Source organism: Thermobia domestica, chromosome 5, assembly GCF_964235325.1.
Source record: "Thermobia domestica chromosome 5, izTheDome1.hap1.1, whole genome shotgun sequence".
In the NCBI taxonomy this organism is placed as follows: domain Eukaryota; kingdom Metazoa; phylum Arthropoda; class Insecta; order Zygentoma; family Lepismatidae; genus Thermobia; species Thermobia domestica.
The window spans coordinates 281,798,174-281,814,476 of NC_137458.1; the positions used below are offsets into that span (position 1 = coordinate 281,798,174).

General features: G+C 36.4%; 1 protein-coding gene across 1 annotated transcript in view; it reads right to left on the reverse strand.

Moving 5' to 3' along the window:
* The window catches only part of Orc3 (origin recognition complex subunit 3), a 103,903-nt gene extending 88,067 nt beyond the window's left edge, over positions 1–15,836 (reverse strand). The window contains exons 1-4 of the mRNA XM_081760155.1: positions 15,670–15,836; positions 10,221–10,379; positions 2,271–2,547; positions 545–705 (exon numbers count right to left, since the gene is read on the reverse strand). Of these exons, the coding sequence (XP_081616281.1) occupies positions 545–705; positions 2,271–2,547; positions 10,221–10,379; positions 15,670–15,696 (624 nt within the window). The 5' untranslated portion in view covers positions 15,697–15,836. The remainder of the gene's footprint in view (positions 1–544; positions 706–2,270; positions 2,548–10,220; positions 10,380–15,669) is intronic.
* Between the last annotated feature and the right edge of the window lie 467 nt (positions 15,837–16,303).

Here is a 16,303-nt window from a genome sequence, read left to right on the forward strand (position 1 = left end):
AAAAAGATAATGTGGTAGTACTCCCATTTCCTTTCCACATCTCCATGCCGTTGACCATCTAGAGGTTCATTCGCCTTTTAGGACAGTTTCCCCTCCTAAAGACAAGAAGTTACCCTGACTTCCACCCGCTCATCCGCCCTCCGAGAAAGCCGTTGGCACTTGGTAGAAGCTGACTCCTTATCCCGGGAGTCGGTCGGTTCCCACCTGCGTTAGCCGCCGAAGATGTTGCCCGCTTTCTCCCGCGAGAAGGTGTAGGTTGGGACTTTCCCTTCTTTTAGGATGAGACCCGAAGGCTTTTCTCACACCTCTCCAGTACTTTTTTCACCGATCAGGTCTTCGTAAAAACATCGAAACAAACTCATCTTATCGTGATCATGTTTGGTGATTTCAGCTGAAATATGAATGGAAGAAATCGCATTTTTTCACACTCAGGGAAAGTAATGAGACGGGGTGTTCTAACAGCAACACAGATATTCTCATACTGTGCTATGCGGACTAAATACAATTGCCTTATGTGAAACTAATTAGATATTTTAGCACTTACCTTCATTTTTGCTGACATAAACTGTGTTACTGTCTTGCCTAGCATTGTTTGAATGTTTGTACAATCTTTGGATTGTAATGTTGCAATATATGGAGTGGCATCCTTCTTCAGTTTCTCTTTTAAAGTGCTAAATAGGGCCGGATGATCTGACATATTCATACCTAAGGTAGAATGTAAAGGAATTAAATCTTATTTCAATCCCTCGGTTAGACCTTGTGTAATGGAGGATAATATAACAACTAACACAAGTAATAGCGAATATCACTATTACTATAGTGATATTCGCAGTTATAGCACACATCAAAGCGAAAGTAAGCAAGACAATCTCTTTTCCCAAACAGAAAACACACATATGATATTTGTTCATTGTACGTTCCTCATGCTTTGGATACGAGCCTGCGCATAATAGTCTGCCAATAATAGTCTTGTAAGTGAAAATGTGAAATCTTGTTCATTTCTACAATCTGTGTATAAGATTTCACCGTTTCCTGGTATTTCGAAATTATTTTTTTAATAGGTTTCCAAGTAATGACGTTCTTCCCTTATAGGATAGTTCTTAGATAAGAGGTTCTGCAATGGATTTGGCAGAAAAGTTAAAGTAGTTACTGATGAAAATGGCAGGGACTACTGAAATAATTTAATGATGATTTACTTTCTTTATGGATATAAGAGTAGTACTATTTCTATTTACAAATATGTATCGTGTAGCGTTCATTAGCAAATGACACTAGATATATCGACACAGCATTTCTAGATAATTTTAATAAAACTACACTTTCTACAGTCTGTTTGCTTTCTGAAAGATTACTAAGAGAAAAGAAATGTCATGGTTTAAGTTTTCCACGATTGTCGTAGAAAAGAAACAAACTCACCTTGCATTAGGTGTTTCTGTACCTCTGTTAACATTGTTGCCAGAAGATGGTAATGTATGACTATTTTACAAATTAAATAAAAATAAACTTCATTTATGTACAACGAAGATCTTTTACCTTGGTAAGTCATTTTATTTAGTTCTTGATTATATAATTCCATCGGCAATTCAAATTTCACCCGCCTGCATTAAGTTTAGGATTTTTTTGTCCAGATGTAAAACGATTAAAAACATTCATTTCTATAGTGAAAAAAATGGATTGAAATCTTTTGAGTTTTACGTCCCACGATTATGCCAGTTAGGCTAAAAGGAGACGGTGATGATGCGTAATGAAGGAAACAGTGGAATGAAGAAAGTGGGAGGAAACGGGAGAACCCCGAGGAAACCCACGCACACGGTGTTTGTCCACCACAAAGTTCATTTCTATAGTGTTGGAGCACGAGTATAGGACGACAGTTCTATTGATGCCGTGTCCTCAGTGCATTGAAAGTCCTGACACGAGGTGTTCCTTTCCTTTTGCATCCCTCATAGTTCTTTCATTCTCATCGAGATGTTTCTTTCTGTCATTCCTATGTAGAGCTAAATGCTTGTATCCAGCACGGACTGAAATATCGAATATTAAGTTTTAACAGGGATACAAAAGCACCGGATGCAAGGTGAGTTCCTTTTCTATGCATTCTAGAGCATCTACGAATTATTATGATTGTCGTATCTTTTCTAACCCTTCCAAAGCTTCCGCAAATACAATAATAATAATAATAATAATAATAATAATAATAATAATAATAATAATAATAATAATAATAATAATAATAATAATAATAATAATAATAATAATAAATATTGCTTAATTACCTGTTAACAATACTGCTACTGGTATTACAGCTTGTTGTTCACAGAACATGTCAGCTTTCCTAGGAATACGTTTCGTAGTTCCAGATCTAGACAATACTTCTCTCTCCAGATCTTTGAAGGTCATTTTATCAAAATCGAAATCCACTTCTTCAGAATCTTCCTCTAGTGTAGAAACACAAAGCATGCTTCTACCTGTTTTATCTTTGGCATTCCACGCATTTTTAACGTATCGAATTACATCTTCGAACAAACGCTCATATACTTCTTTCTCCACTGTCTGCAAATAAAGATATTAAAATAATAAAATAAAAAGAAAAAATTAGTTGCAGAAATTTTACGAATTGCATGGGATCTTTCCCCTTAAATAGGGTTTCTGGCAAATAGCGTTTTGGTATAAAAGAAGACCAAAACATTAAAAAAGTTTCACTGAGATATATATACTAAGAGATTTCAAATTTTTAAACAATTTTCAAATTTTTAAATGGTTTTCATTTGCACTTTTTAAGGATTGCTCATTTAAAAATATTACAAAATTAACATATTGTTTTTAAATAAACACAGAGAACATCTTGCTTCAAATAGCTTGTTAAATAATAAACTACTGAATTTAACCCACTATTTAAAAAAAAAAATAAATAAATAAATAAAAATAAAGTCATCAATTACCACCTTCGCAAAACAAAAATTTACAGCAAAAATGATCTTACATGTTAAAGTAAAACTTAACAAAATCCTGAAGAAAAAGAACTGCTAACTTACTGAAAATATTGAAACATTGACACAATAGATATCGAAATATCCATACATACACAAGCAGGGTTGCCAAGGATTTTTCAAATCAATTTTCCCTGACAACTCCAGGTTTTCCAGGCAAGATCTATTATTTTCCAGGCATAATTCCTTCCTCCAAAGAATGAATGAATAGAAAGCTCTCCACAACATCCATCCACTGCCTTCCATTCACTTTTTTTTCCTTTTGTAAATACATAATTAACAAGATTTAAATCTTTGATATCTCATTACAATAAAATTACAGTACCGTACTTATAATTGCAGTTTACATAAATAATTTCTGTTATGGAACTTCACACTAAACAAATTACTACTGCATGTTTCTTTTGTTTCCACAGTTCTCCACCTTAGAGATGCTTTCAAGGTCTCAATTTCATGTTCCAAGTTTTGCATTCAATGAAAGTCTAAAAGTTTTGCTTCCTTTTTATCTAAAATGGTAATCTGATCAGCTATGCGATAATTTTCCTTTTTCTTTAATTCGTTTGCAGTGAGTTTCGTCCTTTGCATGGCTTCTCCATAACATGCAAATGATCCACGTACGTACTGAAGCATTTTTGTCTATATAAATACCAAGGGACCCACCAGCACATTGTGTAGTATCATGAAGAACTCGTAAACTCACCAAAGATTCTTCATACATATTTTCTACCAGCATGTAATTGTTAATTGAGAAATCCTTAACAGAAGTATTTCCATGGGAAAGGACAAGTAACATTGTAATTATGTCCCACAAATCAACGAATTCATAATTATCAAGTAGATTGCAATAAAAGACATTTAACCTATCTGTGTATACATTAAATGATTCTAATTCCTTCTTCTCTTTTATTGCTGAAACACGTAATTTGGAAAATTGATGTTTTATTTTTTCAGTTTTCGCAGCTACAACTATACTCTTGTTGTGGAGTTACTCAAGAACATTATACATGGTCCCTTCGCTTACACTTCGGTTAGGACAAATTTTATTTAGAATAAGACATGACAGATTTCGCACTATTTTGTGTTTTAATGGGCATTTACAATCATTTTTGAAGTTCTTTTTTAAAAATTAATGTCACCAGTATACAAAATTCCCTGACAGTTCCAGGTTTTTCAGGTTTTCCAGATCCCTGGCAAGCCTGCACAAGTAGATATATCGATTCTAGTATATATGGCTTCCCGTGAGTGATGTAAATCAATTGTATTTTCTATTTGTGTCTATTTTTAATTATGTTTCTTCCGCATTTTTAATATTTTTTCTCTAAACGCGAGAAATTTACTAATATGGTTTTCCTTACATGCGGATTTAAATCCATTATGTATATAGCCCCTCAAACAGAACAACAACAGACGACAGTAATAATGTCGCAGAAAGAAAATGCGAGCTGCAGAAAGACTGTCTAATCTCTAGATGAAAATTACGGCCGTTAAAAGTTTCTCTACTCTGTAAATAAAAATTAGGCTTGCAGAAAGATTTGCCAATCTCTAGATGGAAATTACGACCGTTGAAAGATTGTCCACTCTGTGAATAAAAATTAGGGGTGCAGAAAGATTTGCCAATCTCTAAATGAAAATTACGACCGTTGAAAGATTGTCTACTCTGTAAATAAAAATTAGTTTCAGAAAGATTGGCTAATCTCTAGGTGAAAATTATGTCCGTTAAAAGTTTGTCTACTCTGTAAATAAAAATTAGGGTTGCAGAAAGATTTGCCAATCTCTAGATGAAAATTATGACCATTGAAAGATTGTCTACTCTGTAAATAAAAACTAGGGTTGCAGAAAGATTTGCCAATCTCTAGATGAAAAGTACGACCGTTGAAAGATTGTCTACTCTGTAAATAAAAGTTGGGGTTGTAGAAACATTGGCCAATCTCTAGATGAAAATTACGGCCGTTAAAAGTTTGTCTACTCTATAAATAAAAATTAGGGTTGCAGAAAGATTGTCTATTCTGTAAATAAAACACGATTCGGAACAATTCAACGTTTGATACTCATGATAACACACCGATAAACTTGAGAGGCGCGAAAAGGAAGATACGAGCCCTACAGTCGCCAGTGCTACAGTGCATGAAGCCGGGTCGAGAATCAGCGATGCTTGCTGAGTTATTGCGCATTGCTTGATAGCACTGCTGTCGTGGTTATAACATGATTTTGATACATATGACTATCTCTGGTGATCGTGTTGATTACGGGGGCCGCGGTGGCTCGGTGGTAGAGCGTTCACCTCTGGTGCTTGGGGTCCTGGGTTCGATCCCAGCCCCCGCCAAGTGAACCTTGTGGTGGACAAACACCGTGTGCGTGGGTTTTCTCGGGGTTCTCTCGTTTCCTCCCACTTTATTCATTCCACCATTTCATTCATTACTCATCATCGCCGTCTCCTTTAGCCTCACCGGCATAACCGTGGGACGTAAAATTCAAAGATTTCATTTCATTTCGTGTTGATTACGCTATTTGCTCGGGGGGAAATTATTCATAAAAGCTTAAAATTCATTATTCAGGACATTATTTGGGTTATCATGTGAAGTTTATGTCCACGACCAGCAAAAATATAAGGTTCATTATTTAAAGATTCCATGGCGCAAAAAAGAAGAAAACAAGTGAGGAAGATCATACAACTGTCTCTAGCGAGGCTAGGCCTAGTGCTAATATTTTGGATACGGTGAATAATGGTGAACACAATATGTCATCTAGACCTACATAATGCAGTAGTTGTTTTGATTCTACTCACATAAAGACACTTTTGAACAAATTAAACGGTAAGTGACATAACTATGAAAATAAAGGAAACTGTATGTAGTGCTGCCTAGAGATTTATATTCAGGGTGCCCTTGCGATCAATGTTCAAAGTTCTCAGCTTGCGCACAACATTAATACTTAATTTTCAACTCACATTGTAATGACTAGCAAATGAAAATGGGTTAATAGATCACAACTCAATGGGGAGGGGCAGTTTTCCAGAAGTTGCTTAATATAACTATGGTAGTGTGTTATCTCGGGTCTAAATTTAACTAACCTTCTTCTGAAGCATTACCGTAGGTTTTATTGTCATACATTGGTATCAAAGGAATCAGTTCACTTTGACTTCATACTTGTTCTTTAGTTTATAAGCAGTTGTAAGCCTCAGCCACTTCCCCCACTCCGCATTTTTTTGTCATACAGAAACTTCAAGAAATAACAAACAAATGAACATCAACCATTACCATTTTTGTGTAAGACTACAAAAAACAAGTCTTATTATTGCGATAAAGTTGAAAAATAAATAACAGTAATAAGTTATTTTATTTTTTTACTGATTTTACAACGAATATAAAACATAAGCAAGGAATTTATTCCAAAAGTAACCTATATTATAAAATTGAAAGTCACTATGTTTGTGACTCTTAATCTCTTGAACCATCCGACCGATCTCGATCTAATTTTCAATATTGATGAGGTTCGGACCTGGGATGATTTTTATCATATCAATTTGACGGTGCAACTTAGGGAAGGAGGAGATGTATATATACATCCCGTCCTCCTTCCCTAATTTGCTACATCAAATTGATATATATAAGATGATAGAAAATGACCAATATTAGTGTCGAATCCATAGGTTTCGGGGTCGCTGACTTGAACAATGACACTTCCGGTCCTGTTTACAACTAAATTCAGCCACGAAATTTGGGGAAGGGGTATATATATATATCTATATCTATATATATATATATATATATATATATATATATATATATATATATATATATATATATATATATATATATATACAGGGTGGGCCATTTTAATTAATCCACGGAAATATCTGAAAAATGATAAAACATAGAAGAAATGTTTGAAGTAAACGTTATATATTGCTAAGGGGGAAAACCATTTCCGCCAAAAGTAACCCTCCCCACCCCCCGGAAATGGGGGTAACGGGGGGTAACTTTGAAATTTCAAATGGGAACATGGGTCGAGTAATACCTCGTTCGAAAGGTCTTAAAAAACTAAGTAACGCTGTACCAAAATTTGTTTCATATGGAGCACCAGTTACAAAATGGCCGCCATGATATAGTTCGGAACTCCAGTAGCCGTAGTATGAAAACCATGGGAGGTAAATAAATGGAACAAAATTGAAATACGTAAATATCATAGGGCATATCGAATGGTGTGGTCCCTGTGATCCCAGTAGCTTCCCTGAAGGGGTCTTGGGGGCTAACTTCAAGATTTCAAATAGTAACATGAGTCGAGTGGTACCTCGTTCGATAAATCTTGCAAAATCAAACATCTTGCAGGAGAAAACGATTGAGGTGAAATGGCAGTGTTCTCAAAAAGCCGCCGAAACATAGTATCAGTGTCAGAGAAAAGGTTTAGTATCCATAGTATGAAAGCGATTGGAGATAAATCAATAGAAGAAAAACTGGAGTAGGTAACTGACGTAAGGCACATCGAGAGGTGTTGTCGGGGTGACTCCACTGAAAGGTATCCGGGGCCAACTTGAAAATTTCAAATAGCAACTTGAAGCGAGTAACATCATGTTACATAGACAAATGAATGTCAAACAGCTTCTGTAAGAATATTTTCGACATGAGACACCGTTTTCAAAATGATCGCCAAGACATGGTGAATGTGTCTAAGAAAACGTCTAGTGCCCATAGTATGAATACGGGTAGAAATAAATGAAAATAACGAAAATTAAATAGGAAAACCACGGAGGCGTTCCAAGGCTCGAGAATGATACAACAGAGATAAAAATGTTAGAGTAAAATTGCCATAATGTATAGTGAGATATCCAAGTCCTGCAAAATAATCTTTTCCTGTGCTCTGTATGTGAGTGGGGTGGAAAGTAACAGTGAAAGTTCAAATGAGAACTCTACTTTAATTCGCAAATTAAGGCTACCTTACAAATAGGTATGGTATGATTGAAACATTTGTTTGTAAGGATGACGCTGTAGTGACTAAAAAAAGGTGAAATTTTATTTGAATGGTAACGCATATCTGTATGGCTAAGTATGATTTGATGTGAAAACAGAAGGAACGTTATACGAAAGAAGTTGTCGAATAATGCAGTTGCTGGAACTTACAAACGTGTGAATTTGCTAATCTCCGTCGCCACAGAAACTTTTATGCAATGCGAGCTGGTTATTCGGAAAGCATTTCGGGGATATACGTACACACTGTTTCGTCCCTCAACCTCACAATATGACATGAGTGCTAATAGTTAATCAAAATGTAACTGTGGCAAAGGGCGTCCATGTTGTGGTTTCCAAGGGAGGCAAGAAAAAGCGACATTTCAAATATAGTTTCAAATTTTGCTGTAGCTATTCTAAAAATTCTATTGAGTTTTCGATATTCCGAAGCACAATTTCCTCTAGGGGGCGAGAGCCGCCCTTATGGGCGCCCTTAACTGTGGCCATCCGCATTAACTGAGTGCACTAATTCTCTATCCCTGAAGTCTGTTTTCCAAACAGCATTGGGTAGGTCAAGCGTACGCCCGAACCGTTGTCCGGTCGGACATTGAAATTTTGAAGTTAGCTCACAAGATCCCTTCAGGGAAGCCGCTGGGATCGCAGGAGTCACATCATTCGATATGCTCTATGATATTTACGTATTTCAATTTTGTTCCATTCATTTACCTCCCATGGTTTTCATACTACGGCTACTGAAGTTTCCGAACTATATCATGGCGGCCATTTTGAAACTGGTGCTCCATATGAAACAAATTTTGGTACAGCGTTACTTAGTTTTCCAAGACCTTTCGAACAAGGTATTACTCGACCCATGTTCCCATTTGACATTTCAAAGTTACCCCCCGTTACCCCCATTTCCGGGGGGTGGGGAGGGTTACTTTTGGCGGAAATGGTTTTCCCCCTTAGCAATATATAACGTTTACTTCAAACATTTCTTCTATGTTTTATCATTTTTCAGATATTTCCGTGGATTAATTAAAATGGCCCACCCTGTATATATATATATATATATAAATGGTCTAAAATAACCGATATTAGTGGCGAATCCAGTTTTCGAGGTCGCTGAGATGAACTGTGATACTTCCGATGCCGTTTAAATTCATGCCATTAGAAACAAAAATAGCAAATTTCACGGGTACCAAACACATGAGATAAGGAGTTGTGCATTTAAAATTTTTATTTTAACAGCGAAGCGGGTAAGAGATACTAGTTTAAATATGATTCATACTTTTTTCATGAATTTATTAACGGTGGATGAAAACAAGGTTAAAAAGTTCAACTACACCTTATTACCATAATCTTTAAAGAAACAAATGGGAAAAGTTAGTGTATAAGACTCACTCTTTTCTTATTTTACTTTTAGCTCTGACTGAAGCTTGGATGCTGCTGGAGGTTGTAGGAGAGTACCGCGGTTATCTACGCTCAGCAGCTCACCGGAAGATATTATGAGAAAAAAGCTTGATCTCATTACATCTGCACGGTGAATTGAAAATTTGTTGATTTGGACTCATCATTTTGTCAGGTCAAACTTGGTATTTTCGGTTCAACACGTGGTGCACTTTTGCAGTACGACTACAAAATTTTTTATTATTATTTTTTTTTTAATGATTCTGCAATGCTTGACTCTTTCCGTCATTTAAAATATGACCTAAAGCGCTGTCTTCTTTCTGCCAGAGAGGCAGCCTGAGGAAAGTGTAAAAGTATTTAAGGAGGAGGAACTAACTGATGAATTATTATGAAAAGAAGGAAAAGAGAATAAAAATCGTAATAGATAAGTGAGAAGCCTGCAATCAATTACGAATTCCAAGAATGTATTCTATCTTCATTTTAATCTACTTAAGCCGGAAGTAATGAGTTGATTTTGGTTTAACGTCCCGTTCAGGAACGAGGGTATATGAGACATAGACCTATTGATTACCGTGGAATCCAAACTACATGAGCTCCTGCCGGGAATCGAACCCGGTTCTTCCACGTCAATAAACCGGAAGTAATAGAAATCTACTACCACTTCCGGATTCAATATTAATTAAGAAAATATCCCGCCATACGAACAGAATAATGTACACATGACACTATTACCTGTTAAAATTTGAATAGGTAAACCTATTACCAATTTGCAAATACGTGTAACAATAAAAAATTGCCCTGTTCATAACAGCATAATAGCAATAATAGATTTTAGAAAAGTAAATTTACAATTGGAAAGATGAAAAAAAAAAAAAAAAAAACATACCACTAACGCTTCCTGAACAGAAGACCAGAGTTCACTGAAGGTGTTGACGCGTAGCTCGAAAGCAAGATCATCATTCTCATCCTTCTGCTTACTTCGTTTGGTTGGTGTATTCACTTTTTTCCTTGGAGTAGATTTCTTCCTCTTAAACAAGAAGAAGCCCTTCAAAAAATAAAAATTCAATTAGTATCATTGCAGTTGCGAAAACTCAAATGTGCAATAAATGTGTATATATATAATGAACAAAATGTGACATAACATGCAAGATGAAGAAGCATACCTCACAATTTACAAGGACTGCGCTTTATTTTTTAAAAGGGAAATAAATCGTAAAAATAAATTTCATTTCCAAAATTTCGGTGTTACTAATTTATAAGTATTATAATTCAGCTATAGTCATCATATTTGGTCTAGGAATTAATTCGTGCGGGTGGACAAGAGATGGCGCAACGAACGGAGCGTCCCACAGTTCCGTGTATCCACACATGTGTTGCAAACCCCTGTCATCGCGTATCGTTCGTAGTATAGGGCAGTGGATTAAAGCGTCAACAACACCAGTTTGTAGTTAAGTGAACATGGCGCAATTTGTGCCTGATAAAGTGTTTTTGCGGGGTGTCCTGCTGCATTACTTTAACATGCAGAAAAGTGCGACTGAAAGTCATCGTATTTTGGTGGAAGTGTATGGTGACCATGCTCTAGCTGAGCGAACGTGTCAGAAGTGGATTGCACGGTTTAGAAGTGGTGATTTCGGCTTGGCAGACCAAGAGCGAGCTGGACAGCCAAAAAAATTTCAAGACGAAGAATTGACAGCATTGCTCGAGCAGGATTCGTGTCAAACGCAGGAACAACTTGCAGCAGCATTAGGCGTTGATCAAACAACAGTCTCCAAACGCTTGAAAGCCATGGGAATGATTCAAAAGATGTCACATTGGGTTCCACATGAATTGAAAGACAGAGACGTTGAAAGACGAAAAACCATTTGCGAATTGCTTCTTCAACGACAGAGCAGAAAGGGGTTTCTGCATCGAATTATTACGGGTGATGAGAAGTGGATCCATTACGAGAACCCTAAACGAAAAAAGGCCTGGGTGAAACCAGGTGAACCAGGTCCATCACAACCAAAACGAGATATTCACTGTGCAAAGGTTATGCTGTGCATATGGTGGGATATGAAAGGTGTGGTGTACTATGAGCTGCTGCAACCGGGTGAAACTATGAATGGAGAACGTTATCGACGACAATTAATGCGTTTGAAGCAAGCTCTGGCCAGAACACGACCAGAATGGGAGAACAGACATGATAAACTTATTGTTCAACATGATAACGCTCGCCCACATGTCGCAAAACCTATTTAGAAAATGTCGGATGGGAAGTTTTACCCCACCCGCCGTATTCACCAGACGTTGCTCCTTCGGACTACTACTTGTTCGATTGCATGAACAACGATTTGATTGGACAGCGGTTTACTTCTTCAGAAGATATCGAAACATGGGTCTCTGACTGGATCGCTTCCAAGGATGAGGACTTCTTTCGCCACGGAATCCGTACATTGCCTGACAGATGGGCGAAAGTGGTGGCTAGCGATGGACAATATTTTTCTTAAGGTATTTATGTATTTTGTGTTTGTACTATAGCTTCAATGTGTGCTTACCAACCGCACGAATTAATTCCTAGACCAAATATTTTCCGATGGATGTTATAAAATGCATATTTAATATTTAAAATTACAGACATCTCACCTTAACATCCATGAATTAAGTTCTTAACACAAACTGTTTCAAGGCTTGTGTCGCTTCTTCTTCGGTGTGTATTTATTTCACTGTGCTGCTAAATTTATGATAGGACGAAAGGATTTTTCATCTGGCAAATCTTAACATGAAAACGTACACCTTTTTATTTCCCACTTCAAAACACTTTTGTCCTATTTAACTTGGAACTGTGAAATGGCATTGGTTATAGGTTTCCATGTTAAAAGGTACTTTTTATGAGTTTTTGGTTTCCATGTTAAAAGATATTTTACATGAGTTACATATTTTCATGTTAAAAGATATTTTGCGTGAGTTACATGTTTTCCAGTTAAAATATATTTTACACGAATTACAGGTTTTGATGTTAACAGGTATTTTACCGGTATATGAATTATAGCTTCTCATGTTAAAAAGTATTTTACATGAGTTACACGTTTTCATGTTAAAAGGTATTTCATATGAGTTACCAACAATGACACTAACTGAACAAGAAGTCTCCCATAGTATGGATTATAAAGATTTTGTAACTAAAGAAAGGAATTACATTCCCGTAATCAGCCAGCTTTAGAGGTTCGAGTCAGTCCTGTTAAGAAACCATTGTAAGTGAAATCAATTCGAAAGTTCAACACATCAAGAAAACACAACTAAATTACTGCAGCTGCGCGTGAGTACATCAAATTAAAACTGACCAAAATCTTCAAAGCAGAAATTCCATCTAGAAGCAAATGAGCCAAAAGAGCTTGTGCAACGCCAGAAGTTTATGTCAAACTGGCTGTCAGCTGTTAAATTGTATGAATCCTACAATGATTAAATGTAAATTATAACAATTACTCTAGTGTCCCTTACAGAGGTGCAAATTTTGCACCACATTCCATCTGCAGCAAAATACATGGTGGACAAAGCACGAAATGTAAGGTCTGCAAAAGGAATGTATGAAAAACCGGATCTCTATTATGGTCACCTTGTGAATCAAACACATGTTCAAATTGTAGTCGTTTTATCTGCAAGATAAAAGAGACTGTTCTCGCCAGAGCACCAATATAAAGACAATGTCATTATAACAGTAGCAGGAGAAAAAGTGATGAAAGCAAAAGTTATATAACCCACAGTATTAAAGAAATATTAGCCATATATAAGAAGACACATTAAGTACTCCAAGGAAGATCAACATTTTATGAAATATGAACTAAGCAGTGGTTTCACACCCACCTCGAGATGTCTGTTTATGTGCGTATTGTACCAATCTTGAACTTTGCTTGACAACTTTGAAAAACTTACTTGAAAGCGTGATATATATATGACACCTACGTGTGATGTGTTGTCAAGTCGTTAGTAGTCTCTGACGTACAACGAAAGACGTTTGTTTGTTTCAGGAATGTGCTGACTGCCCTCAAAAAGGAGGACTCACCTACAAAAACCTGGTCTGGAAAACAAACTCGTTAAGAAAACTGTTCCCTTCATTGATGAACTTGGAAAATGTAGTGAATGCAAAAATACAATTTGTGAAGAACATGTTGCAGAAGTGAAGGGACATGCAGAGGCTGAACAACTATGTTTAGTGCTTCATTGTGATTTTGCTGAGAACTGTCTGGATCCTGCAACAAGAAGTCCAGGTACCACTGGAGTAATGACGGAGTTTCAGTTTTTACAGCATTCACATATTTTCAAAATAAGACCACAAGTGATGATAGCAGTTATAAATGATGACAGAGGACATAATTCAGCAAATGCATTGTTGGCAATATGCAAAATTCTTCAATAACTGTAATCACAGGCAGAAAAGATTGTATTAAATTTTTATGGCATCCCTATAAGACTGTAGCAGATAGTTTGCAGAGGTTATACATATCAGTTGACGGTGAGTTAAATGAAATCGTCGTGAATCTTATGCAACATGGACCTGCTGCTGAATATAATTTCCACCTGCAAGACAGCAACACCACTACCAATGCTCACTTCCAAAAAAGTTCGTGATGTTTCAAACATTGTGGGTCCGCCATTTCCAATTGATTCAACGAAAAAGAAAATCTCAATATTAAAGGAAGATAAGAACGCAGCTGAACACATTTTTACTTCATTGAATAGCTAAATTCAGTTCTAAGCAGAGTTCTCAGAAGTGGTATGCTTTGGAAACTGTAATACGTTTTAGAACTTCGACATACATTATGGAAGCTCTAATATATTGGAAAGCTGTGTCTGTTACTTACCTTTATGCATAACTAAAATGTCACGTCAAATAAGAGTAAATTTTGATTTCATGATACCAATATGTGAGAATGTGGTAACGGAAGACTGGTTTAATATATGTCAAAAGTTTCAATTGTTAATGAATGTTGCTCACCTCAAAAGTGGAAGTTCTTCTTTGCAGGGCATGTTGTGCTATATGGTACTGATCAACACACAAAATCAAAAGTTCTACGGATGACATTTTTAAAAATAAAAATACGGTATATTTTATTTAAAATAAAAGTAAAAAATAGGAGTTAAATGACGAACACTTAAACGGAAGACCAGGGCCGTGCCGTGGAAAATCAGCGCCCAGGGCGAGAGTATACGACGGCGTCCCCATACATATATTTCTATCTTTTTCTTGGCATTTATTCCGAAGTTGGGCGTCCGCTTTTGCCACGTTTTTTCGCTGTTATCTCCTTTGCATACTTTCTGCAGTTTATTAGGTTCATTAATCCCTGCTCTTCACAAACATTTAAATGATTTTGCTTGTAATCAACGTATTGCTTCACAAATGTTAAAACTGTTAGTTCATTGCCCTTGTACATTCGCCGTGTTGATAACAAATCCTCGTTTCTTTCCCACAATGCAACTGTTTGGTTACCTCACGCCAAGTAGTTCCCTCCACTCGCCGTATAGTCCCATGTTTATAACCGCTTATATATAACAAATAAAGAGATTTTTCGAGACTCTTATATATTATCAACCACACAAACGATCAAATTATACATATCTTTCCTGTAACTTTTAAAACTTTTGCTGGAAACGGACGACCAACTTTGGAACTTAACCCTTTTTATTTTTCTCCCGAATTTTTCTCCTCCCCCCCCCCCACGGCACGACCCTGCGTAAAACATCATTTTAATCAGTAAGTTATTATCAGTAAAGACAGAAAACAATGTGCCCTGCGGGGCTCTAACCCGCCTTTACTCGCTAACGCTCGCTCGACAACACTATGCGAATTATATATTAAACCTTGGTACAAAAAGGAACCAGCCTAGCTATTAACCTATATGGGGGAACCTGTGTTCTAGAATCTTCCCCCACCGTCGCTCTGCCCTGACTCGGTTAGATAGCATTCGGCTGGCCACCTAGCACAGGCTAGTTTGTTTTCTGCACTAGTTACACATCCGGAAACCGTATTTATACACACGTCGTAAAGGAATTGTAATTGTTCTACAATTACCTCTGATGGCCCTCTTGAAATTTACGTATGTCAAGTGAGATATTTTCGTATCGCTCAGTGTAAATCTTTCAGGGGACAATAAGAGGAAATTAGAGAAAGAATTATAATTTTTCAACAATTCTTTCTAGTGATGTGCCTTAAGTAAACCTGTACGATTTAAAGAACACGTAGTGATGAAAATGTTTTATAAAGTGCCCTCATATTAACCTACAAGCCAAGGTGACTAAAGGACTTCACCATAGTCCTAGAATCCCACTGTAAGTTCAACAAATTTGTTTTATATTCTCACCTTAGATACTGACACTGTAGGATCCATTCTTTGCACATATGCACTGCACTGCTTTTTCAACTTCTAGTATTGAACAATGATATGTTTATACTGTACATTTTTTAAAATCTTTAAAAAGTAAACATTCTGCTCTACTAGTTTCCCGCCAATTCAATCTTCTACAGTATTGCCAACTAATAAACACGTCCTTAATTACGTCACCGAGACCACTTTACGTAACGATTAGAGTCAACGCAACGTAAAATCTGCATATTAGTTTGAGATAGTAGATATTGCAGTTATAATTGATTTCTGAATATTTTGCGTTACGATGCATTACGTTCCGTAATTTTTGTGAAGGCTGGTGGGGAACAAAACCTAGGAACACGGAACAGAACAAACACTGAAGTAGGGGCGTGAAGTTATTGGTTGATTTGGAAAAGCTTCTAAACTCCTAAAATCATTTTTTAAAAAGTTATTAATGAAAGTATCTTGAAAGTAGGAGGAAAAATTGATTCCTTGATATTGTTACGGTAACATGAGACTTATTCTGTACCACTCTTCAGAAAAATTGCGCTGCGAAACACAACGAAAACCTTCCGAAAGTCATTATAACTACTACAAGTATTATTGCAAACTAAAAACGCAGAGTTTG